Source organism: Mytilus trossulus, chromosome 1 (assembly GCF_036588685.1).
Source record: "Mytilus trossulus isolate FHL-02 chromosome 1, PNRI_Mtr1.1.1.hap1, whole genome shotgun sequence".
Taxonomy (NCBI): domain Eukaryota; kingdom Metazoa; phylum Mollusca; class Bivalvia; order Mytilida; family Mytilidae; genus Mytilus; species Mytilus trossulus.
This window is the reverse complement of record NC_086373.1, coordinates 47,857,524-47,883,365: the sequence shown is the minus strand read 5'-3', so window position 1 is coordinate 47,883,365 and position 25,842 is coordinate 47,857,524. Positions and strand designations below refer to the sequence as shown.

At 31.9% G+C, this 25,842-nt stretch overlaps 2 protein-coding genes across 2 annotated transcripts; one reads left to right on the top strand and one right to left on the bottom strand.

Moving 5' to 3' along the window:
• Positions 1–441: 441 nt before the first annotated feature.
• LOC134726001 (GATOR1 complex protein NPRL2-like) lies at positions 442–25,247 on the top strand. Its single transcript, XM_063590355.1, has 11 exons — positions 442–589; positions 9,431–9,522; positions 12,628–12,796; positions 16,637–16,745; positions 17,707–17,843; positions 18,563–18,660; positions 19,648–19,684; positions 19,990–20,083; positions 22,142–22,262; positions 22,558–22,715; positions 23,624–25,247. The coding sequence occupies exons 1-11, from the start codon at positions 527–529 to the stop codon at positions 23,689–23,691; spliced, it is 1,146 nt and encodes a 381-aa protein (XP_063446425.1). The 5' UTR covers positions 442–526; the 3' UTR covers positions 23,692–25,247.
• LOC134725992 (tripartite motif-containing protein 2-like) lies at positions 12,790–15,670 on the bottom strand. The gene is made up of 2 exons (XM_063590344.1): positions 15,597–15,670; positions 12,790–14,609 (listed from the first exon to the last, which is right to left on the bottom strand). Exon 2 carries the CDS (start codon positions 14,388–14,390, stop codon positions 12,879–12,881), a length of 1,512 nt encoding a protein of 503 aa, XP_063446414.1. The 5' UTR covers positions 14,391–14,609; positions 15,597–15,670; the 3' UTR covers positions 12,790–12,878.
• Positions 25,248–25,842: the final 595 nt, after the last annotated feature.

Sequence of the window (25,842 nt, the reverse complement as noted above, 5' to 3'; positions counted from 1 at the left end):
TACTGAACTCAGAGGAAAATCAATTTGGAAAGTCCATAATCACATGGCAAAACAAAAAAACAGGCACTAATGATATTGCACTTTTGACAGTATATAAGATACAAAACAACTTTTAAGTGGATTAAAATCCACAGAATTATTACAGAATAATTTGTCACCTAGGACATTTGGTCACCAGACTTTTTTTTTCGGCAAGCTACCGGTTATGCAAAATTGTCAGACTTCGTATGTTTACACCATATTTTTTTTATATAAAATAAAATGTGAGAAAATTCTCTTATAACATGCCTTCAGATAAGAAAAAGAAAAACAGGGGGTCATCGGACTTGTTTTCTTGCTACATGTTAGGTGGAGGAGTCCGCCCGAGTCACCTAAGATTATTAGTGGTTTATCTGGTTTCGTTCCCGGTTATTGGTGAGCATATTTTGGTAAAACCTCATTGGTCAGCTGATATTTTTCGATTACCTCCCTTCTTGCAGACAACTTTTTTTTAGTTTATTTACATTTACAGACAAAATTTGAAACAATGATAAAGGGAATGTGTCTTGCAGAATTCCATCCAACTGCCGGTCCTAAGATCAAATATCAAGTAAATGGACATACTGTTAATTTCTTTGCACTGTGAAAAGAGAAGCCAGAACTGGCAGAAGGCTTAGGCCGGTCTGACTTTTAACCCAAAATAAACAGTTTCAATTTAAGGTTCATCATAAGGAATTGAAAAATATGGCCGTGTTTACCGGAGCGTCTTTTTACCACAGAACACCACAGAATTCTATTCTATTCTATTCTACCATATAGTGACCGCCTTCAACAAATTGAAGATTATGTCACAGGAGGAAACTTACAACAAGACATAGATTGGAAAAATGTACAATTTTTAAAAAATAGGAAAAATTTAAAATTTTAAATGTTTTGTATAATAAAGTAAGATGTTGTAATTGAGTTAATATTGATGCTTTGAAATTGAAGATTTGAAAGAGTCGACTGAAGTGCAATTTACAATGTTGTCCGGTAGTTTGTTCCAGTCGGTGATAGTTCTTGGAAAATATGACTCTTTTCTGTACTGTGTTTTGCAGGATGGAATTTGGAAGCTGTTCGAATTTGTATGTCTTGTTTGTCTTTTTTGTGGAATTAATTTATTTTGTTTAGGGATTGCAACCTTTTCGTGTTCAATTTTGTAGAGCATTACCAATCTGGAGTCTTTTCTTCTGTCAGAGAGACTGCGCCATTCAAGATGTTGTAACATGTTACCAACGCTTGAGGTGTTTCTGTATTTGTTGGTAACAAAACGCGCAGCCCTCCTTTGAACTTTTTCAATGCTATCTATGTCTTGTTGTAAGTATGGATCCCAAACAGAGCAAGCATACTCTAGTGATGGTCTTACTAGGGACTTATATGCTTGCTCTTTAATGGATGTTGAACTTATGTTCAGGTTCCTCTTTAGAAAGCCTAGTGTGCTATTAGCTTTCTTGCATATGTTGTTAATATGCACATCCCATTTAAGGTTTGAACTGATGGTGACCCCCAGATATTTTGCTGTTGTTACATGTTCTAAAGAATGATTGTGTAATGTGTAGTTAAATGTGATTGGTTTTTTATTTCTGGTGACTGAAATTACATTACACTTATCTGGGTGGAATGCCATTTTCCAGGTAGTTTCCCACGATGCCAGTTTGTCAAGATCTTTTTGTAGTGTTAATGCATCGGAGTTTGATTTTATTGCCAAATAAACTATTGTGTCGTCTGCAAATAAACGTACTGTAGATGTTAGACCAGATGGAATGTCATTAATATAGAACAAGAAAAGACTTGGTCCAAGAACTGACCCCTGTGGAACCCCTGACTCAACTGCAACATACTCAGATTTTTCCCCCTCTAGAACTACTGCCTGTTTGCGATTGCTAAGAAAATTTTGTATCCAGTAATTTAATTCCCCCTGTATCCCGTAATGATGAAGCTTATTAGTTAAAAAAGAATGTGAAACTTTATCGAATGCTTTAGAAAAATCCATGACCAAAATATCTGTTTGTTTACCATTTTCCATGTTTAGTGAGACATCGTCTATAAATTCTAATAGTTGTGTTTCGCAGGATCGATTTCTGCGAAATCCATGCTGTAGGGGATATAAAATGTTGTGATTATCTGCATGTTTCATGATGTGTTTTACTACGATGTGTTCTAAAAGTTTGCAACAAATACATGTGAGTGATATAGGACGGTAGTTTTCAGGGTTATATTTTTGGCCTTTTTTGTATACAGGAGAGACATGGGCAGTTTTCCAGTCATCTGGAACAACGCCTGTTTTGATTGACTTCTCAAAGATAATAGTGAGTATGGGTGCAATTTCATGTGAAAGTTCTTTTAAAAATCTTGGTTTAATTTCATCTGGTCCTGCTGCTTTGTTTGGATTTAAGTTATGTAAGAGTTTTTGTATACCTTCTGTTTTTATTATTAATTTTGATATGGGTGGAAAAGAAGTATTCTGTGGCATGTTACACTGTTTGACAAATTCTGTATGAGAAATATTAGATGCTGGTGTAAATACAGACTGGAATTGTGCGTTAAGTGCCCCAGCTTTTTGTAGTGGATCAGTTAGAAGTTTGCCATCTTGTTTGATTTCAGTAATACCACTATAATCAGTTTTTTTATGTTTAATATAGGTCCAAAATTTTTTCATAGTGCCAAAATTTGTTTCATCTTGTGGTGGTAATATGATGCTTTCAATGTATTCCCAGTATGATTTTCGTATACTTTTCTGCACCTGGTGTTTAACCTCTTTGTATTTTTTAGCAAGTGATGCATTCCCAGATTTTTTTGATTTTTTATAAAGTCTATCTCTTTTTCTAATGAGTCTTTTTGTTTCTATTGTGACCCATGGGTGACCGTCCTTTGTTTTTGCTGTTTTATGTGGGATGTGATCTTTCACTGCTTTTGTTATTGTTGTTTTAAAACAGTTCCACATTTCATTTACACAAAGATGTTGCTGATTTTCACAGAGATGTTTATATAAGGTGTTAATTTCTTGTTTAATTGTGCTCCAGTTTGCTTTTTTGTATAATGGAATTATTCTTGGCTTTTGTTTAAGTTTTGATGAAGCTATTGCAAATTCTGCGAACACAATATCATGATCGGATAGGCCAGGGATAACTTCAACACGCTGTACTTGGTTTGGTAAGTTTGTAATTATCAGATCAAGAATATTGTCTTTACGTGTAGGGACATCAACAATTTGTGTGAGACATGTGTCGTCAAGTGAGTTGCCAAAGAAGTAATGAAGGTGTGGGTAAGTAGTGTTTGGTTTTAATGATCTGTTATTCCAATCCCAACCTGGGAGATTAAAGTCTCCCCCTATAATAAGCGTAGAATTTTTTATTTGTGTGGCTTTTCTTATCATCAAGTCAAAATTTTTGAGGCTAGTTTCATCAGATGTTCTTGGATTATAGAAAGAGCTTAGGTACAGTGTTTTCGAGCCAACAATGTCTACTTTTGCCCAGACCATTTCTGTTTTGTCTGGGGGTGCAAGTTCATATACCTCAGAGCTAATAAGTTCTTTCTTTATAGCTATAAGAACACCACCCCCTTCTTTGTCTGTTTCTGTTTTCTTTCTGTCATTTCTGTACAATTTATAATTGTCAGGGAATATTTCTACATCTTTTATTTTGGGGTTTAGCCAAGTTTCTGTGCCAAATATTATGTCAGGCTTTGTGCTGTCAATGATGTTATTTACTAGGTGTTGCTTGTTTTTAATTGACTGAAAGTTAATATTGAGTACTCTCAAAGGCTTATTAAAGGATGACACCCGAGTTTTTTTACGTATGGGTGTAGATGCATGAAGAGGCTTGATGTTTTGATTCTGATAATCTGGACTTGATGGAGGATTTGATTGATTGATGTCTCCAATATAAAGACTTGCAAATGGATTTGGTGAATCAATACTATGTAAGTCAAAAAGTACCGTACTGTAGTTAGGTTTGTCACAGATAATGCAGTGCCAGCTTATCATGCTGTCATTTAGATCTTCGTAACTTTTTGAGTGGATACCTTGGCAATTTATATGAAACCACTGATCACATGTCTCACATACAATGCCTTTGTGGTCCCAGTTTACTGACTGATCACAAGTACCACACAAATATTTTGTGCTGTCATTACTAGGGCCAGGATTTGTCTGGATATCATTAGACTTCATGATCATGAGTAAAAGAAAAAATAAGAGCATTTTAGATGGTTTTAATTTTGTCCATCTAGGATCTTGCTTTGCCATCTTGTATATGGTGTTCTGAATACTAAGACAAACATGCATGTTATGGAGGTATTTAAGATTAGATGTTATTTCAAACATGAATGATGAACTACAATGAAACTGATTATGAAGGTTCTCAACAACTACACAGGTGACTGTATTCATATGCGTCATAGCAGTGTCACTGTTAATGCCGTTGGTCAAAATTGAATACTCGTTAACTTTTGGTATTTTCTCATTTGCAACTACATTTGGGTGTTTCTCTTCTATAAATATAGTAGCTATGATAACAAAGTAATAAACAATTGTCAACATGTTCATGGTGTAATACAAGTGACTTACCGGTATGTGATGGACCTGGACCGGTGCTCAGGACTTGGGCTCTGTATTGTTATGGGCCGATGAATAGTTATCTTCTGTCCCTATTGCTGACCTAGGGCTCGGATGATGGAATGATGAGCAATGTTAGTGTACAACTATGATATTTCAGTGCAAGGTGTCAAAAAATGATGATGGGTCAGTCTGTGGACTGTTTTTGTTTACACCGGAAGTCAATGAAAAACACAATTATAAACAACAAATCATGTGACAATTTCGGCGGTAAATTTTGAGGACACTTTGATATTTTACAAATAGTCAAAATGTGTTTTTTTGTAAGACTGAGCTATGAAATCAATAGATGAAATACTTCTAAATGATCTGTTCAGTTCAAATTGTGAAAAAATATCTATTAAACAACGAATTCGAGAATTTTTTCTCGGAGCTCAGAACAGCTGATCTAGACTTGACGCATGCGCCTCCTCCCTAAACAGAACACTAAAAATATACCACAGAACACATATAATATACCACAGAACACTCAAAATATACCACAGAACATAAAAACAAACAACAAAACAAATAAAATATGCAACATAACATTAAAATAACTTAAAAAATCCATAAACTAATATTTAATAGACGGGAAATCTAAATTTCATCACCGATCGCAAACCGCATATGGCTAAAGAGCGCAATTTTGTTTTTGTTTTATTGTATTAATTGTGACCGTAATATATTATTTCAGTTATTAATGCAACAAATCTTTTATTAAAAATTGCATGTAAACTTTCAAGACCGACACCAATTTTGTTGTCAATGAAGAAAATACACTTCTAAAAAGAATATCTATATTTAGAAATAAAGATGAAGTTTGATGGTGGTGAAACAAGTTTAATTATCCAATAATCTCTTTATAGAGCAAAGGAGTTAGTAAATGTTATCAGTTCTGTTCATGCGTGTAACATTGACAGAAAGTAAAAGATTGTATGTCAATGTTACATACATGAAGACAAGAAGATGAAAGTGGTGTGCAGAATTCCTGCCCATATAGCACATTATTAATTGTTATTTGCAATTAATCATGGATTATCCTTACCTTACCTCTGTATCTTTACCCCCTTCAAAGGAGAACCACACAGTTTCTGTGTGTTGAACAGGTGCTTTGGGTGGCGGTGCTCATTATTTACATTGGTGCTGTGTCTGTGGGTCCCATCACCATAATGTATCCATGAATTTTTCTGGATCATCCTTCCACCATTATGTACATTATTTACATATATGAATATCACTAATGCTAATGTTTGCAATCTGCAACGACACCTCCCAACATTTTAAAATTTATGTGTTATCACCTTTAACATATTTATCAACGTCCGACGCGTGTCAAGTTTTGTTAATTCATTTTTCTTATTATTTAAAAATATCGATGGTCCTTAAAAGGACCTTTGTAAAATCCATCAAGCTGATATATTACTCAATTTTTGTCGAGCCTTCGACTTTAGTCGAAAAAGCGAGACTAAGCGATCCTTCATTCCGGCGGCGTCGGCGGCGTCAACAAATATTCACTCTGTGGTTAAAGTTTTTGAAATTTTAATAACTTTCTTCAACTATACTGGATTTCTACCAAACTTTGACAGAAGCTTGTTTATGATCATAAGATAGTATCCAGAAGTAAATTTTGTAAAAATAAAATTCCATTTTTTCCATATTTTACTATAAATGGACTTAGTTTTTTCTGCGGGGAAACATTACATTCACTTTGTGGTTAAAGTTTTTAGAATTTTAATAACTTAATAACTTTCTTAAACTATCCTGGGTTTGTACCAAACTTGGACAGAAGCTGTTTATGATCATAAGATAGTATCCAGAAGTAAATTTTGTAAATAAATAAATCCATTTTTTCCATATTTTACTTTTAAATGGACTTAGTTTTTCTGCGGGGAACCATTACATTCACTCTGGTTAAAGTTTTAAAAATTTTAATTACTTTCTTAAACGATCCTGTGTTTGAACCAAACTTGGACTCTATATCAAGATTCAATATTTATTACAAACATTGGAATTTTGAGTAATAGTCGATTTGAGTGATTAGGCACTTTGAGTAATAGAAAAATTTCAATATTTCAATCATGAGCTAATGTCTATCAATCATTTCTTAAAAGTAATCTCAAACTTTTAAAATATTCTGAAACATAATAACAACTGCAATGTCTGAATTGTTACTATTTAATGTGTTCTGTGGTATATTTTTAGTGTTCTGTGGTATTCTGTGGTGTTCTGTGGTATTCTGTGGTGTTCTGTGGTAAAAAGACGCTCCCCGTGTTTACACCTCAAAAATTACTATGAGTAGAGACAAACTGGTACATTTAGGAAAGTTTTAAGGCATGGCAGGAACTAGATATATAAAAGTTATATGAAGTCTACGTTTCAGAAAATGAAAAACTTACCTGCATTTTGATGTGCATTTTTTTCCAGTCTGCAGAAGATAGCAAAATAAACAAACACCCGAGTTTCATTTGATACGGTCCACTCAGTTACACAGTTTAAACCTGTTAAATCACCTATTGTTTACATGTGTCTATTGTCCATCTATTGTCCATTTAAATCAATACTACTCACAACATTGATTATATGAGGGGTCACAGCTTCTCAATCGTTTTCACTACTTAGTTAATTTTTGCACCTTCTGCAGGAACGAAAAAAAATGGATAGCAAAATCTAGAAAAGTTAACAATTTTCTGAAACATAAAATGCATTTAAAATTTATATATCTAGTTCCTGCCATCCCTTAAAACTGTTGCAGGTGTATAGGTTAGTCTGTACTCAGAGTAAAATTTGGGGTGTAAATACGGCCATTTTAGCCAAAAGGTTATGATGAACCTTGATATTAAAATTTTTATTCAACAATTTTTTTTTATATTTGATGGAAATCCATTGATTATTTTTATTTATTACATCTATCTGCAGAATTTTAGTAAAACTCGAGAACAGTCAGGTCTTTTTCTAGTCCCGACATATGTTGACGACAGACCATCATGTCATATGCATGGCAAAATCACAGGAATCGGAAGTTCTATCAATAAAATTCTGTAAATAATAAGGTCGACTATCAATAGAGCTTCTTGAAACCGTTTTAATCATCTTTGAACCAAAAATGGGCATGTCACAATTTATATTGCAACGTTACAGACTTTTACTTTAAGTGTGTAAAATGATTTTCCGTTCATATTTTGTCTCATGAAATTATATCCCTCTAGTGCAGCTGTTTACATAACTGGTTGAGAGGGTCGGCCTGTGCTTGCACTCCAGGACCTTGGACAGCATATACTGACATTTAGACAAAGAAACCATAAATTTAATAAATGACAGGTTACGTATAAGAAGCCTAGAAATGACCAGAGATGACCATTTTCCCAGGCAATGTATTTGCTCATATAGAAAATAACCTAGATTTATAAAACAGTATCATATTTATTGAACAATTATATTTAAAAAAAAATACATAGATGAGGCAGTATCTCCATGTGAAATTTAAACCTATAATTCAATGTAATAAGTTTTATAACAATTGATGTTGGAACCTCCCCATTTCAGATAAAACAATGTGTTAGCAGTGATAAATACCAACAATAAATTAACCAATAGAAGGAATTTTTTTTGCCTTATTGCTATCTAAATGAATAAAACAAATAGATTCACAGACTATAAGAACATTAGGGATGTCTGTTTACTTCCAAGTCAAGATAAAATAAATATACCCTCTGGTTCCCACCAACTTTGTTAAGACTAGAACATGATCCTCGTAATTCCATGTACTAGGGACCAAAGTCTGTCTGTAAAAAAACCCATCCCATTCAATCTATTTCATCTTATATTTGGTACAACCAGAGCAATGTCAGAAAGATATTTTCAGTTCAAGACCTTAAACAAAACATGTGATAATCCAAATTCCATTTAACAGTGTAAGGCACAGACAGTATCAAGCTAGTGTACAATTCCTTCTTTTTATTTTAGAACCGAAGCGCTGCGGTTGACAATGTTTTCTCAGGGTACCAATCTGCTCTATCCCCCTCTCGGCTACATGTATGTGTTATTTATAATAATATTATCAGAAATTATTGGGATAATAGCCAGCACATTTTTGTTGAGCCTGAGACTTTAGTTATGAAGTTTCTATCAGTCACTAGACCAATGTCCTTGACCTCATTTTCATGATTCAGTGACTTCTTAAAAAAAAAGTTAAGATTTTTTGTAGTGTTAAATTCTCTCTTATTTTAAGTTTCAGTGTATATGATGACTATATTTGGTATGTGACTACCTTGCAATAGATCAGGTGTTTTATTTGACCTTAACCTCATTTTCAGGGTTCATTGGTCAGTGTTAATTTTTTGTGTTTTGGATCTGTTTTTCTTAAACTATGAAAATAGGTCAACTATATTTGTTGTATAGAAGAATTGTTAACTGAACATGTCTGCCTGGCATGGTTCATCTGACCTTGACCTCATTTTTATGGGTCATTAGTCAATGTTTAGTTTTCTTGGTTAATGTTTAGATTATGTGACTAGTATTGTAATAAAGCTTTATATTTAGGACTATCAACATAGTATCAATGATTAGTAAAGAAGGTGGGAAATTTCAGTGTGTGCACTCTTGTTAACACATGTCCATTTCAGTATTGAGTCTTTATTAACTATGACCCAACAATGAAATCAGTTACAATTAGATAGTGTCAAGTCCCGTCAATATATGTTCCTGATACAAATAAACAGCATTTAGGATTTAAATATTGATATATATTTAGGTATGAAACTAAATTGAAAGTTCTGGAGGTAATAATAAAATAAATAACATCTATTTTTATTTTAGATCCCAGAAGATGTATTTTCTAAAGAAGACTTGGATGCAATTCATCCTTACATAATTACAAAACCTGATCTGAAAGAGAGGCTAATTACATTGTAAGAAAACAGGTTCAGTTTGACAAGTCTTTTCTAAATGTCAAAATATATTAATAATTGGATAAATGTTCACAAAAAATAAGTTGAGTTTTTAAATAATCCATTTTACACCTGATTCTCACTGCTGAAAACCTACAGTGTTCACTGCCCTGGCAATTGTATAACATATAAATATATCACATTAAGATATATGAGTCAAATTCTTGTATTTGGAAAGCCTTTCTGACAATGGCTTTTCACAGATATGTATATCATCCATATTACAATTAGGAAATGTGGTAGTATTTCCAATGAGACAGCTTTCTACCAAAGACTAAAGGATGCAGAAAAAAGCAACCATTGACCTTCAACAATGTGCAAAATCTATACTGAGCAGATACTATATATTAGCTATAAAAGGCCTTAGAATGATATTATTAGTTTCATGGTGTGATAGTGTAGCACAAATCCCATTATGGAATTAACTGACCCATCTACATGTATATCATAGGTCACCTAGGCACACTGTGTAACAAATTCATCTTACCAACTATCTTCATATAGGATATTTAGAATAGCTGCATATCGAAATGATTAAGTCTTTAATACTCACATGTAGTATTTAGAACTTTCTTTCATTTGTTTATCATGTTTATACAAAAAAAACAAATGCCAACAAAAACAGCTTGTACAAGCTTTAAATTTGTTTTATGAATTTATTTCAATAGTTCATTTTCAATTTCTTCCTGTGTTAAAACATTTCATATTTATTTTTTTTAAAGGGAAGTAACTCCTACTAACCCTATATGGTAACTAACCCAATATTTTTTGGACACCCTAAATCAAATATAATATGTTGTCACCACATTTATTCCGTTGACCAATCCAATCCCCATAAATCTAACGGAGGTAAGATAAAATAGAATACAATTCAAATTAGATTTAAGGTAAAACATTATTACTGTGACTTGAACATAATTTGTTTCTTTTCACCTTTTGCAGTTCATTCAAACTCCAAACAAATTGTTATTTATTTCATCAAATCAAACAGTTCAACTGCTGGTCAAAAATTTAATGAGCTGCTGAAATGAAACACAATCAATTCATCAAAGTGCAAATTGATAAAATAAAGCATACTTGCAATCCTGTTTAGATTTGAATTTCACTTTAATAAATGGCATTTATGAAAGTGTTTGACAAGACTCTATACATGTCAATTGTCATTGTAATGAGTCATTTGAAAGATGAGAGGAAGTAATTTTTGAAATGCCAAAAACATGTCCAAACTAATTTTAATTGTATATTTAGGAATAATTTAATTTTGGATGTAACATGTCTTCTGATTGGCTGAAGTCGTTTTGTTTATGAGCCCATAGACATAATTTTGTCATGCGACTGTGATGTCATCAACGTTTTTTCATGATTTACTCCGGTTTGAAATGGAATTTAGAATTAAATTATAAGACATAACTGTAATATTTTTGTACTCGATACGAAAATGGAGAAAGCTCGGAGACAAATAAATTTTACGTATGCAGACAAAGATTTTTTTTTGTGTATTTGTAATTTACAATGACGACTGTAAGTGGAGGTGTTCACATCAGTGATAGACTGTGTGGATGGCAAGCGACACCAATTATTCAAATATTTTTTACGCCAGAATTTAAAAAAATTATTTATAGGAAATATAGATTTTTTTTACACTCAACTAAAAGTAGAAATTACGTGGTTGGTCTTTTAAACTTTGTAAGTCCATCGCACTGTAGCGTAATACACCATCGTACTTTAGCGAACAAACAATCATCACACTTTAGCGTGAGACACCATTGTACTTTAGCGTAGACCATCGCACTTTAGCGTGACCATAGCACTTTAGAGTACCATCGCACATTAGAGTCCTACATATATACATGTACCTCATATTGATTGGACTCCGTCTTATCTCCCTTTATTACTTGATGAAAAATATTCTTTAGCTAAAAGTTTAAAATCATTCATGGAGAATTTTAGATTTTAATTTGATAACAGCATTGAACAAAATTGAGAATGGAAATAAGGAATGTGTCTCAACCCAACCAATGAACAGAAAACAGCCATTGAAGGCAATCAATTGTTATTCAATACAGTGAGAAAATCCTGCACCTGTGAGCTAGCTTTAGCAAGTCCCTTAAAAAAGGAAACATGTAAAGAAAAAAAAACATTTAGAAGATATAATTCAAAAAGTTAGATTTTATAAATTTTATTACCAATTCAAAAATTATAGCTCTCGTCTTTTAAATGAACTATATAACATGTTTAATACAATACAAAAATGCATAAGTCTTCAAAATCTTGAGGGCACTGGTCTCTTTCATCATAGCCATGAAAAGGAATTAAAAATGTTAAAGGATTATAAGCATACATTATTTTACCATTTTGCACTTTGATGATTTGATTGTGGTTTTTCTACAGCAGTTGGTTGAAAATTTTGACAACTCTTAAAATTTAATCTGATAAAACATAATTGTTTTTAATTAGTTCATATCCTAAACATGCATGAAATAACTACCACTGGATGTTAAGCAAGCAACACTCAATCAATCAATAGATCTGTTGAAAGAACAAAAAGTCATATTGTTTCTTATTGTCATAGTCAGCCACAGGCTATTTGAGAATTCAAGACTGCTATTTCAGTATGATTCAAAAATGACTTACAGTAATATTCAATTGAATAAGAAGTTATTTACAAAATAACTAGACCTAAGTTATTGAGCAGTACACCATACATTTTACCCAATCAACATAAAAGTATACTTTAAATGTCAATAATAGAAAAAAGAAGGAGTTCTAACAAAAAAATATATGAACTGTTTTATTTTTTTTCCCTGGAAATTTGTGGAATGAGCTAACAACAAGTATATATCTACTTATCTTGCATACATAGTAATTACAAGACTTGTTCAAATTTTCTATATAAAAACTGGGACTATTATACTAACATTATTATACTGTTAGTATAATAGTTCAAGATAAAAGCAGTATTACCGTACCTCAATTTTCAACATGACATGAATTAATATATTATAACAAATAGCCAACTTGTACCAAATTACATTTATGAAAATGCAGCTATTTTTTTCTTTTCAGGAATACACTTGGGAAAAAAGTAATTGGCTGCCCTGTCATTATAGAAAACCCCAAATATGCCAGAAATGCATACATTTTTAACCTATTCTTCGTCATGGACAGCAAAACAGAAACCACCAAGTATGAACCGGTGGTCAAGAAATTAGCTTCATATTTGAAGCAGATAGAGGTAGGAGAACTTATAGCTAACCTGGCCCAAGGACCAATTTTGCTTTTCTCATCACTTAATATTTAAAAAAAATTGTATTGAATTAAAAAGACATCTTCACTTCTTGTAGCTTGGCTTCTGTTCTTTCATTATCCCCAGAATGACATCCCACCCATAACTGTCCCTTTGTACCAATATCCAATGACGTTGGATATGTAATCCCCTGCTCCTTCATAACTTTAAATGTCAGTATATCTCCCTCCCCTGACAAGACATGTAAGGTATGGTTGATAAAATCAGTCACTATAGCATGTCCTACTAATGTTGTCACTATATCAAAAGGGTCAAATTGTTGATCCCCTACACTGACATGAGGATGTCCCTGATAGGTCCACTTGACCTCTCCTTCCCTGTTAAGAACCACCACCCTCCCATCAGTATTAGATGTTCTATCTATAACCAGTATGTCATTGTTTATCTTAGATGTTATTCTAAAAGGGACGGTAAATAATCTCTGTTTAAATTTATCATACTCATATGATTGTTTTTGTTTCCCATCCATCCCAAAGATTATAATTTTCCTACAACTTGTGTCTGTGAGTTTGTCACTCCTCTCCTTAACACCTAGTATAATCTCATTATGTTTAGTGACATGTATGCCGAGTGGTATCAGTGGTGACACAGATAGGAAAGGTTTGATTTCTTCTGTTTTTGGTGTTAACAGATTGACATCAGAACTGTTATCCAAAGACATGAGAATATTATTATTGTGTGTCAGTGACATGTCATAAACCTTAACTGACATATTTTGAACAGTTGTGATTTTGTCATCAATGTTTATTTTATGAAGAGTAGGTATTTGCTCATTACAAATCCAAGCTGTCTTGTCATCCTGTATTACCACTCTATCTACCATCTCAAAATCTGTAGTATAACTCTTGATAACATCTAAGTTCACTTGTGGCAATCCCTTTGGTAGTTTGGTTTTCTGTAGTGATCCAAAGAAGTTGATAACGATCTTTATGCTTTCATTTGTAGGAATGAAATCTTTAGTTTCCTCTGGAAATGTCTTGAAAGATATATCTGGAATTTCTTTTCCGCAGATTTCTGAACAAACATTGAACACTTGCGCTCCTTGATTTGATTCTAATACTTCTATTATGTTGCTTTGCCTATTAAGCAAACTTTCCTTGACTTCTTCCATATGCTTTTCTCTTTCTGTGATAGATTTTTCTATTCTTTGCTTTTCACTTTTAAGTTGTTCTCTAAGTGCTTTAGCATATTTTCTGACTTCATCTATGATCAACTTTTCTTGTTGATTGATTTTTTTAACAGACTCATCAGAAAATTGCTCATATTTTACTTTAAAATCATTAGCTTTACTGTTTTCTATTTCAAAAAGTATGAATTTTTCAGAAAATGTGGATTTTATTTCTTTCAGTTTCTCTCTTCTTTCATTGCACACTGTTTCAATAGAATCTTGGTCATGTTTTTTATGGGAAGTGGTTATACATTCTGGACACAATAAGTGGTCACATGTTCGACAAAACCTACAATTCAACTTCCTCTTATGAATCTGACAGTTAATGTTATCAGTAATAATAGTGTGTTCCATTTTTTGGTTAGTCTCTGAACTTTTCACATCAACAATGTCATGTCAGAGATCGAAGTTTGAACTTTTAAATGAATTTTCTTACATTTGTCGCTGCACATAAGTGTATTGCATTCTACACATTTCCATTTAATGTTTGTGTCAGTTTCACACAACTCACATGGTTTAGGTATCTGCTTGTCATATGGATTAAAAAAATGCCATCTTGATTAAAAAAAAATACTACAAAATAAAAACAAAAATTTAATATTTTTTTTATTTGATTCTAAGAAAGAAAAAAAATCAATTAATTTTGATATTCATAGAATGTAGACTAATGTAGAAAAATCCCTTTTGCTTGTATTTTTATATCAGTGGATTTAGACTGAATATGAGATATTTGAATTGTATATTAACTTTGTAGATGTAGGTAGGAACCTCTACAACTCAATGAGTTGATTGATTGAGTATTTGGTGTTCCATGCTGCTTAATGCACTATTTGGTTTTTGTAGAAGCCAGTAATACATTCTAATTGGTAATTTTAGTCAATTAAGAATGGTGCTGAATGTAGCTACCACATGCTAAGTTTAAACTTACAACCTTAATTTTGACTTGCTTGTGGTACAGGGGTTAATTACTTAAACCACTTTGCCACAGAGGCCCATGAAAGAGTATTTGACAGAAAACTTTCATACATGGAAGGACTATTTGGTTTTTTTTTTGTAACATTCTCCTGATCATATCATATTGTCAGGTGGATTTAATTTTATGGGAGTTTTGGGACTTTGACAATTTCATTTTAGTATTTGAACAATGACACCTTGTAAACCTAAATTTTCTGAATCCATTATAGCATGTATAGAGAAAGTGCTCACACTATACATGATTTTTTGCCTTCGTGTGTTGTTGACCATAGTGTATCAACATTTTGATTCAACCATTCTGAAGGAGTTATAAGACTTTGACTTTTTTTTTGAGTATTGTAATAGTATCACCTTGTGAATGCAACACTTTTGAGACCATTTGACAGAAAGAATGCATTTTTGGTAGAATTACTTGCCTTTATGTGAAGAGGGGGGTCTGAGGGGTCCTGATCTAAAATATGAAATCATGAGGTCCCGAATTAAAAAAAGTTAAATGTAGACATCCCAAAATTCAAAAAGAGATTTCTCAGATCCCGAAAGGTTAAATCCTGAAATCCCGAGCTTAAAAATACCTGTATGACATACCTTTTTTCTTTACAAAAATGTTTGTTTATAACATTTCTTCATTTCACAAGATTTCAATCAACCAGGAAGTTAATTAACCATGTCTATTTATAGCAATTATTGATACAGGTTAAAAATCTCATATCAAGTTGATTATATGCATTCTAATAAACCTTTTGTTGTGGTATCTATAATATTGATAATTGTATTTCTATATAGGCATTTAAATATTTATTATTTGTTGTCAATTTGAATAATAGAGATTTTTGTTTGAAAAATCTGACATAATTTTTACTGTACATTTAAAATAAAGATGTAATGTTTGTTGAAAGTCAAGTGTTAAGAGTTGAAATTATTTTTTTAAAGACCACACCAAAGTAATCATATCCCATATAGACAAAAATGTGTAAATATGTTTCCATCTTTTTTTTTAAGTAACACTAGGGTATGTATTTATCAATTGTGGCTACTTATGTTATTTATTCATCAAGAGATATAAATGCAATTCCAATGATATATTATAACTGTTCAGTACAAGTATTTTTTTTCAGTCAAATACATTTATACTGACCTTTTAACTTAACTAAACCTTACTCATGTATGTTAAATCATAATTTTTCTCCAACATTTTTTCTAAATAGTAAGTTAAGGGAGCTAACATTTGATTTTTAATGTCTATCCGGTCTTGCTTTTTTTTTTAGTTTATCCTGACTTTTTACATAAATTGTCATCCTGACTTTTTTTTTTTGCAAGCATCTCATCCTGCCTTTTTTTACTCAAAACTCCTGTCCTGCCTATTTTTTTCAAATTCAATCCTAGCCCCCCCCCCCATAAAAATCAAATGGTAGCTCCCTAATTAAGAAATGATTTTACTAAGCTAATGTAAAATAAAAAAAGATGTGGTTATTTTTCTTCAATTTTTTTTTATTTATGTTTGATCATTGAGTTTGTTGTGACTGTAAATTTAACTCAAGCATGATATATTTTACTTTTTCTTTGAATGAACATTATTTTTTATGAATTGAAATGATTATCATATATTTTTAGTGTTTATTTTTTAGTCAGAGAATGAGGCACTCTCTCAGGAGCACAACAGGGAAAATATTCTTCAGTTCCTGGGAACTCTCATGCACCAGCTTAACAAATATGGTTACTGTAGTATACGGATGGGTATGTTTTATGTTGCACATTTTTCAAGTATTATGTTATATAATTGCCTGTTCTTTATGTTTGGTAAGCAGCTCCACAGCAATGAGTCATGTAACATGGGTTTTACCTTTTCATATCTGGTAGTCTCCTACCTTTTTTTACCCTTTTATGTCTGTTTTGTTTACACATCTATTCGTTGTAAATATAATGGATGTCAGACAAGTGAGAGGTTTAGCGCTATAAAACCAGAACTACATTTGAAAATGCCAATACCAAGTCAGAATATGACAGTTGTTGTCCATTCGTTTGATGTGTTTTATCATTTGATTTTGCCATTTGATTAAGATGTTTCTGTTTTGTATTTTCCCCTGAGTTCAGTATTTTTGTGATTTTACTTTCTTCTATCTGCTTGCCAATCCTATGAAGTTGTCAATATGAGGACTTAACTTCAAAAAAGATAATTCAAGCACTACTAAAAACATCAACATTTTAACAAACTTCTATAAATTCAGAAATTATTGCAAGCTAGGTCTTTATTATTGCAACTCATGTGACTTGGTGATAATAATACATGTACATATAAGTGTATGCAGATTTTCCTGCAATCACAATTACAAATTTCACAGTTTTGTCCTGTTTTAAAAAAATCATAAAAATAAATGCACACAATTTAGTTTCTGGATTTACAGTAAATGATAAATCCTTTTTTTTTATAATGCAGACATGCTATTAATTCTATCATGGTGAAATCATTAATAAGCTGAACATTTGATATTTCCCTTACAGTGTACCTGTCTCATTTGTTCCTTGTTAACTTGTGCTCTACATACAACACCACCCTCTGAACTTTGCTGATAAAATAGAAATGTATTTTGGGAACTCTCCTGTTTTATTCTTGTATAAAATTTATTTTGTTTCCATTGATCTTATATTTATTGGTTCTTTGTCATTTAGAGATACTAGTATGTATTCTTTATTTCAGGGGAAAGTTGTACTGTGCATTTAAAGGTTGCACCTAAGATCTACGACCCACCTCCTGTTCAGGACCAAGATGTGCCTGTATTTTTGAAAGAAAAACAGAATTTAAAATTAGGTCACTGGGATTTAACAACACAACAGGTATTTTTAGAAAGAATTAAATCAGTAGAATATGATTCCTAATGAGCGTCAAATTGACAAGAAACCAAATTATTGGAAATAATGCACATATTATATTCTAAATAATGCAAAAGATAAAATTGAGAATGGAAGTGGGGAATGTGTCATAGAAACAACAACAACAACCCGACATTACAGAGCAGAAAATAGCCCTATGTCACCAATAGGTCTTCAACACAGGGAGAATATTCCACACTTGTAGGCATGCTTCAACTGGCTCCTAAACAAAAATGTGCACAGTTCAGCAAACATTGATGTCCTACTAATCTTTGAAAATATAAATATACCAAAATTAAGTAAACATACAAGACTTACAAAGGCCAGAGTCTCCTAACAGGACAGGCACAAAAATATGTTTGGGTTAAACATTTTTTGTGATATCTCAACCCTCCCCCTTTACCTTTATACAATGTAGTATAAACAAACACACAGCAATATGTACAGTAAAACTCAGTTTGAAATAAGTCTGAGTTCAATAGATAACAAAAGAAACTAGGCAAAATGATAAACTTTGCCTGAAAAAGTTAGATCCAAGTTTCTGAATAAATTTTTTATTTTTCAATAAAAAAATTTAAGAAAGGTGTTATGAATCATTCCTATACCAAAACATTGAATTCTAACTGTAATTACCGGTAGTGGTTATAAATGAGATACTCATAGTAAATATTTCTACTTTTCAGATTCTCTCTTATATTGATGGTTTTAAGCATGTGGCTAAGATAGCTGGTGAGGCTGATGTTGAGATTAACCTGGTGAAATCTTGTCTGCAGAATCTTGTGTAAGTGCTCAAACTTGATTCAAACATGTTGAGGGGGAGGGAGGTCTGATGGGTCCTGATCCCGAAATCAATGGCTTAAAAAATTAAATCCAGACATCCCAAAATTAAAAAAGAAGAAATCCCAGATCCTTAAAGGACCATCCTGAAATCCTGAGCTTCAAGACACCTGATCCCGACGTCTCGAAAAAGGTCCTTCCCCCCTCATTGTTATCAAGTACATTTAATGGGGAAACAGTCAAACAATTTTATAACTAACCAAAGTGTGTTAACATGTATAATTGTATATTGTGAAAACTGTTCTGAACCACATTACCCATGTATTGTTATTTACACCAAGATATCATTTTATGTGATTGGATATTGTGCATTTATCATGTTTTCTGTAACAAAAGGTCAAATTGCTGAAAAACCCACATCTTGATTAAACACTTTTCATTTTGCATGAAACATAATATATTGCACTCATTAGATACAGCTTATTGGCCTTTTCAGAAGCGAAAGAACTATGGGTCCTACACTAAAATGAAAATAAGGTTATTATATTGGTGGAAATTCCATTGTTTGGAATGCTCTTAACCAATCACAATGATTTGGTGTACGCTTTTGAAAATATTACCCAGTATGCATTAGATTCTGGAACGGCCAATCGAGCCATCATTCTAATTTGTATAACTGATATACATAGTGCTTTCCACTCCACTCATATTTTTTTTTCAATCTGGAATAACCCTCATTTAAAACTTTTTTATAAAATACACATGAGACTGCATGCAGTCGTAAATTATAGTTTCAATTATTGATACAAGTGCCAACTTTAATAGCTATTTCAATTAAGAATACACTCAATGTGCTCTTTATGATTAAATATTTTGTTACGAAATTTGATTTTTAGAACTTTTATTGAAACAATTAGATTATCAAAGACACTAAGGTGAAAACACATTGTATTTGATCATAAAATAAATAATATGTCTGTTTTCTTTATAGACATTACCAAGTTATCAAGGTTATTCCAATTTTCCAGGTAAATATTTATTGATTTCTCATACTCCTCTAACAGTATAAGGGAGGTAATTCTTTCTTTTTTCAATGATTTTTCAAAGCTTTATAAATGTAAAGAAATGTAAGACAATGCAATTAATGGACTTTTTAACAAATATAATAGAGTACAAATTTTCTTGATCATTAAAAGATGTTTTGCCTAGATGAGTGATCATGATAAATAAAATTGCGTTACAATGCTATTAAATGAATTTCATGATTTTATCATAGTTATTGGTTTGACCTATTACCAACATAATTTAATGTTTTTTTTATCATCTTTTGCAGTATTGCAATGTCTACACCTCACGTCCTGACATACAGACACTTTACACAAACAAGAGGCTTCAAGAAGAATGTATCAAATTTGTAGCAAAGAAAGGTTGAAATTTTTTTAAGGTTTTAAAAATGATTCTCCAGTTTCTGTTGATTATCTGTTCACCTAGTCAGAAGGTGGCTATTGTAAGTCTTCCATCCATTTACTCTTAAAAAAGTTCTCTAAACCACAAGGATAATTATTAATGTACTAAAAAGGAATCACAATAATGGTGTGCACTAGAAAACATAACATCAAAGTACCAAAATTGCTCTTAGTACTTAAATTGCTCTGAGTACCCAAATTGCACCTTTTCAGACCAAAAAAGTTGTTGAAAACTTACAAGTTTCCTTTGAGACATAACCATATCTGTATTTTTATGATTTGGCATTATACATGTCTTTTCTCATAGGTGAATATATCTATATACACAAAACACTCACAAAAATATATCAACAAATGTATCATTCACTGGGAAAGAAAAATCGATGTCAATAAATAGTCAACTTTTAAAAATGAGCAAATAAAATATGTTACGAGCATCCATTTGTTAAAAAAATGAATAGTAAGCATGGACAAATGTCAAATTGTTTTAAAATTATTTGACAAAATAAAACCAAAAATCTATTATTCAATATTTAAGGATGTGAATTTAAGAGCATGGGTGCAATTTGGATATTCCTCATTACAGAAACATAGATTGTTGTATGTTGTTTCAAACCCATTTTTCTATGATTCAGTATGGATTCAAAATTAAATTCGTGTAATTATGTAGTAAATAAAAACACATCTACAAAATAAACACAGAATGGGTACTTTTGTTCAGAAAAGAAATAAACGTTGGTGCAATCTTGGTACCCTCATGTCAAATTCTAAAACACAGCTGATTACCTATTACTCCACCAAAGGGTTATAATAAGATAGCACAGACAAATCTTTTAAGTTCAAATACTTTTTGTATTTATAGAAAATGATTCGAAAACTAATGAAAATGAATATTGTAAAGATATATAGATGATGCAATTAACTACCATTCAATTTTGGTAACCCTGTTTCACAAAAAGGAACTTCATCAAAGCTAAAATATGTTTAAGCAAATGGATGAATAGCATGATATTCGTTAGATAATGTAAAACATGGCCAAATATTATTTACTTCTATATATAAATGGAGGCTGATGATTTTACTTTTGATTTGCTATCTGTTTAAATGTAGAAATGCATTCATAATTCATAGAATATCTCAAAATAAGTAATGATTATTTACAGAAAGATCTATATGGTGTGGTTCAAAAGTATTTCTTGTTTCTCATTTTTTTGTATCACATTGATGGAGTAAAAAAGCCAGACATATGTATGCTGTCTCAACGGCAATGGTGGCATCAACAATGTTTTAGTTTGTGATTAGGCCTAATATATGGTGATCACACAAATTGGTAGGTCAATCATATATGGTATGCAGTTGTATTAGCATTAACATGTCTCATTTCCATGCAGATTATTTGTCCTGCCCACTCAGTCATGGTATACTGACTTTAAAATTTTTTCTTATTTTACATGTTTTAGTTTGTGATTAGGTCAGTTTATGGGGAACCACTAGCGTTGGGTCAAGGATATTTGATATGCAGTTGTATATATAAGCATTGGCATATCTAATTTACATGGAGATTATTTGGAGCCGCCCCTAGTAATGGTCTATTGACTTTTAAAATTTTACTTAGTTAAATTGTATTAGTTTGATTAGGTCAGTTCAAGGGGAACCATAAGTGGTAGGCCAATACATATGTTAATTGGTATTCTGTTGTATAAGTATTAGCACATCACATTTTCATGGAGAATATTTGGCCTGCCCCCTCAGTCATGGTATATCGACGTTGGAACTTTTGCTTAGTTTACATGTATTAGTTTGTGATTTTATTAGTTTTAAGATGAACTGCTAATGTTAAGTCATTGATATTTGGTATGCAAACTTATTGGCATTTGCAAGTACCATTTCAATGGAGATTATATAGCCCCAGCCTCTGTTCATGGTTCATTAAATTTGAAGTTTTTTACATAGCTGTACCACATGTTTTATATCTATTTTAAGTTCAAGAAATTCAAATTTAGAATTCTTAATTTTTAGGTAGTTTACAACCACCAAATTTCCGGGACATTTTCCTGATCTATTGTTCTTTAGGACCAGGGGTAACAGTAAAGGATATATGTGCCAGATTCAATCCCCATGCTCTAAAAATTGATGAAAGGTGAGTACTATACACTGCTAAATGTTCAAGAGATAAGAACAAAAACATTTTATTTTGAAATGAAAAACAAAATCCATCCACCAATCCAGTTTTACATATTTATATCAATTGTTTTAACTGATATAGCTGCTGTTGTAAGAGATTTACAGACAAAAAGCTTCTTTTTGAGAATTGCTGGACTAATTAAAGACTTGAGAAATTTTTACTGCCATGACATGCATTTTCTTCATGATTAGTTATACATGTACAAGAGTAATATTCCATACAGTTTTGCTTTGCCTTTTTTTGTATGTAGAAAATTGATCCAGTTTGGTTTGATGAAAGGATTGCTCCGACGTTTACAAAAATATCCAATCAAATTTCCTGGAGATGTTATGACCTCTGTAAAACTACAACAGTTGTATCCATGGTTTAATGGTCGCCATAGTTATGACGAAATATGTTCAAAAACAGGCAAGTCAATGTTAAAGTTAAGACTTTGTGAAATGCATTGTTTGTTTTACCCTATTCTGAGCACAGTTTAAGTGAATATTTTGGACTGAAATAGTAAAATATCAAGTATATCTGGGATAACTATTTATAGCCTTTTCACACAAAAGCCTATAAGTTTTCAAGGAATAAAAATGCCTCAAATAAGTATAAAAGATAGTTATTCCCCTGTGATTGATTAGTTAAGCTAGCGTGTCAAAACCTGATGCAACATATCTATGAAAACAAATGAGTTTCATGTTCTTTCAACTGTATTAATATTGTCCTTTTAAAACAATGTCAAATATTGGGAATAGGTTGAGGAGGAACAGACTATATTATGCACTTACAGGAAAAGAAGTTACTGTACATACAATTATTTGCAGAACATTTCACAAATTTATTTTTTTGTTTCATTTAAGAGGGGGGTCGGGTCAGAGGGGTCCTGATCCCAAAATCCCGGGCTTTAAAACATGAAATCCTGAGGCCCCGAATTTAAAGAAATTAAAATCCTGACTTCCTGAAATTTGAAAAAAGGATCAATCCCGAAATTAAAAACATCCAATCCCCACGTCCTGAAAAAATGTCCTGCCCCCCTCATTTAACGGCAGGAATCACATTTAAACTCTACTATGCATTGGGTAAACAAAATTGCTTTAAAAGGGCAAGCTTGATTGATGTATGTATAGGCTATATTTCTATTTAAAACTCATCACAATTTATTTGTATACCAAAGTGATGGTACCCATTAATAAAGAATAAAAAAAAGTTTTAGTTAACAAATAGTTTTTGTTATCTCTACTAATATATCAGTTACAGTTATTTTTCAAACAATAGGTTTTATCAGTCATTGAGTAACCACATTTAGTTAATATCTGTTTATTTAATTACAGGGTTGAGTCATCAGGACCTAGAAGAAAAGATAGAGACTGATCCAAGCATAGTTATATCATGGAAGTAGACATAAAATGATCTCATTACTTACTGCTCACAGTGGACACAGTGAAGCCTAACTCATTTTACTGAGAATGCCTTTAATCAATGCTTCAATTCAGAAGATAGTACATAAATGAATCAAAACTAAAGGTACTGTGATGTACATGTGACCAAACACAACAATCACAGAAGATCTGACTGCAAGAAAACAATGGAGCATATGAGGAGAGATCTCTAGTGATGCATTACATTGTTTATTCTGCAAAATTAAGATACGATTGTTGCATATGAGATGACATTTTGTGTGTATTTTATAAGATTTTACACAGATAACAATTGGATAATAAACTTGCTGACTAACTTCTTAGTAAGCTGACTGACAAGGGTAATAAACAAATACATTCTGCCTTTATCAAATTGTTGTGTAAGGCATACATGGTATAATGATTAATTTTATGTCAATTTACAAATGTCTACACCGAAACTATCCAACTCTTTTAAAATCTGATGAGTTCAAATAAGACAGTGCTCTTGATAGGAATGGTACTGATATTTTATGCACACATCAAACTAGGCGAACACAATTCATTGATATGTTTACTGTTCTGAGTCGAGACAAATTATCTAGGCCAAGTGTTGTTTGGTTTTTTTTAGTCATTGTTTCTTTATTTTTTAATGAGGACTCTATTGCTGTGTAGGGTAGTTTATTTCATTTATTCTTGTACAAATTTTATTTACTTCAGTTTTGTTTTTGCAATTTTCAAAGTATAAGTTGATATAAACAATTTCCATAAAAAAGATGATTCATAAGACAAAGACTGAATACATATGGTTTTTGTCATTTTCCAACTAGCTTTTTTCCCCTTAAATTTTAAAACACATGATCAAATGTTTGGGTTAAGTATGACACTAAGGAGGGTATGGATGGGGGGGGGTCTGTTATTCTGTAAACATTTAATTTTCACCCCATTTTTCTCTAATCTTTAAAAAATTAACCCCTTTTTTCTATAATCTTCCAAAAATTAACCTTTTTATTCTCTAATCTTCTATTTTTTGGCTCATTATTCTCTAATCTTCATTTTTTAAGGGCATTATTCTTTAATCATTTAACCCCATCCAAACCCTCACTAAGTCTTATCCCACTCCTTCTTTATACTTTTTTTTAAAAATATATGGTAAGTACTTATAGAGAAATCTAGCTATATCATTTGTTCAAATCAGAAGTTTATATTCAATGTACTGTTATACAAATACCATGCTATTACGAATTATAAATCACATTTTTATTTTATCACTGATGTAAATACATAGAAATAATAGCAGAAACATATGGCAATGAATATTTTTTTTTTTTAGGTTATGTTATAGAACAATCTATTTTCTAGTTTATTTTGCATTTTAAATCATCCTTCAAATGACATTCTTCTTCTTCTTCTTCTTCTGGTATACAGTTACAGCTTCATTAATATTGAAGATTATGAACTGTTGCATGCATGGAGTATATGATTAAAATATGAACAAAAATATGAACAAAAATTTATCTTTACATTTGTAGAATACTTGGTGATACTTACATTGAAAGAAAAAACAACAAGTGATTAAAAAATATGTACATTGGTATTTATAGAATTAAATGATGTTGTGGAGAACAGTTGGTGTCAACTGATCTCTATAGGTTTCAATGGTTTGACATGCTACCACAACTTTTGATAACATGTTCCATTGGATGATTGTTTGCGGAGAGAAAGACCATTTGCAGCTGTCTTTAGAGGTGGATATTTTCTGAAATGTTTGAGTATGTAATTTTCTTGTTGTAGTATCTGATGGTATGAGGACTAGTGATGGGATTGCAATGAGTCCATGGATGACCTTGTAAAACATGATAAGTCTGGTTTTGAGGTGGAGCTCAGTGAGTTATGGCCATTATAATTCGTTTAACATGGATGTAACATTACTGGTGTTGTGATAATTGTTACATACATATTGGGCCACACACCTCTGTGTCATTTCTAGCTTATTTTTAGCTCACCTGGCCCACGGGGCCAAGTGAGCTTTTCTCATCACTTTGCGTCCGGCGACGTCCGGCGTTAGCTTTTACAAAAATCTTCTCCTCTGAAACTACTTGGCCAAATCAAACCAAACTTGGCCACAATCATCATTGGGGTATCTAGTTTAA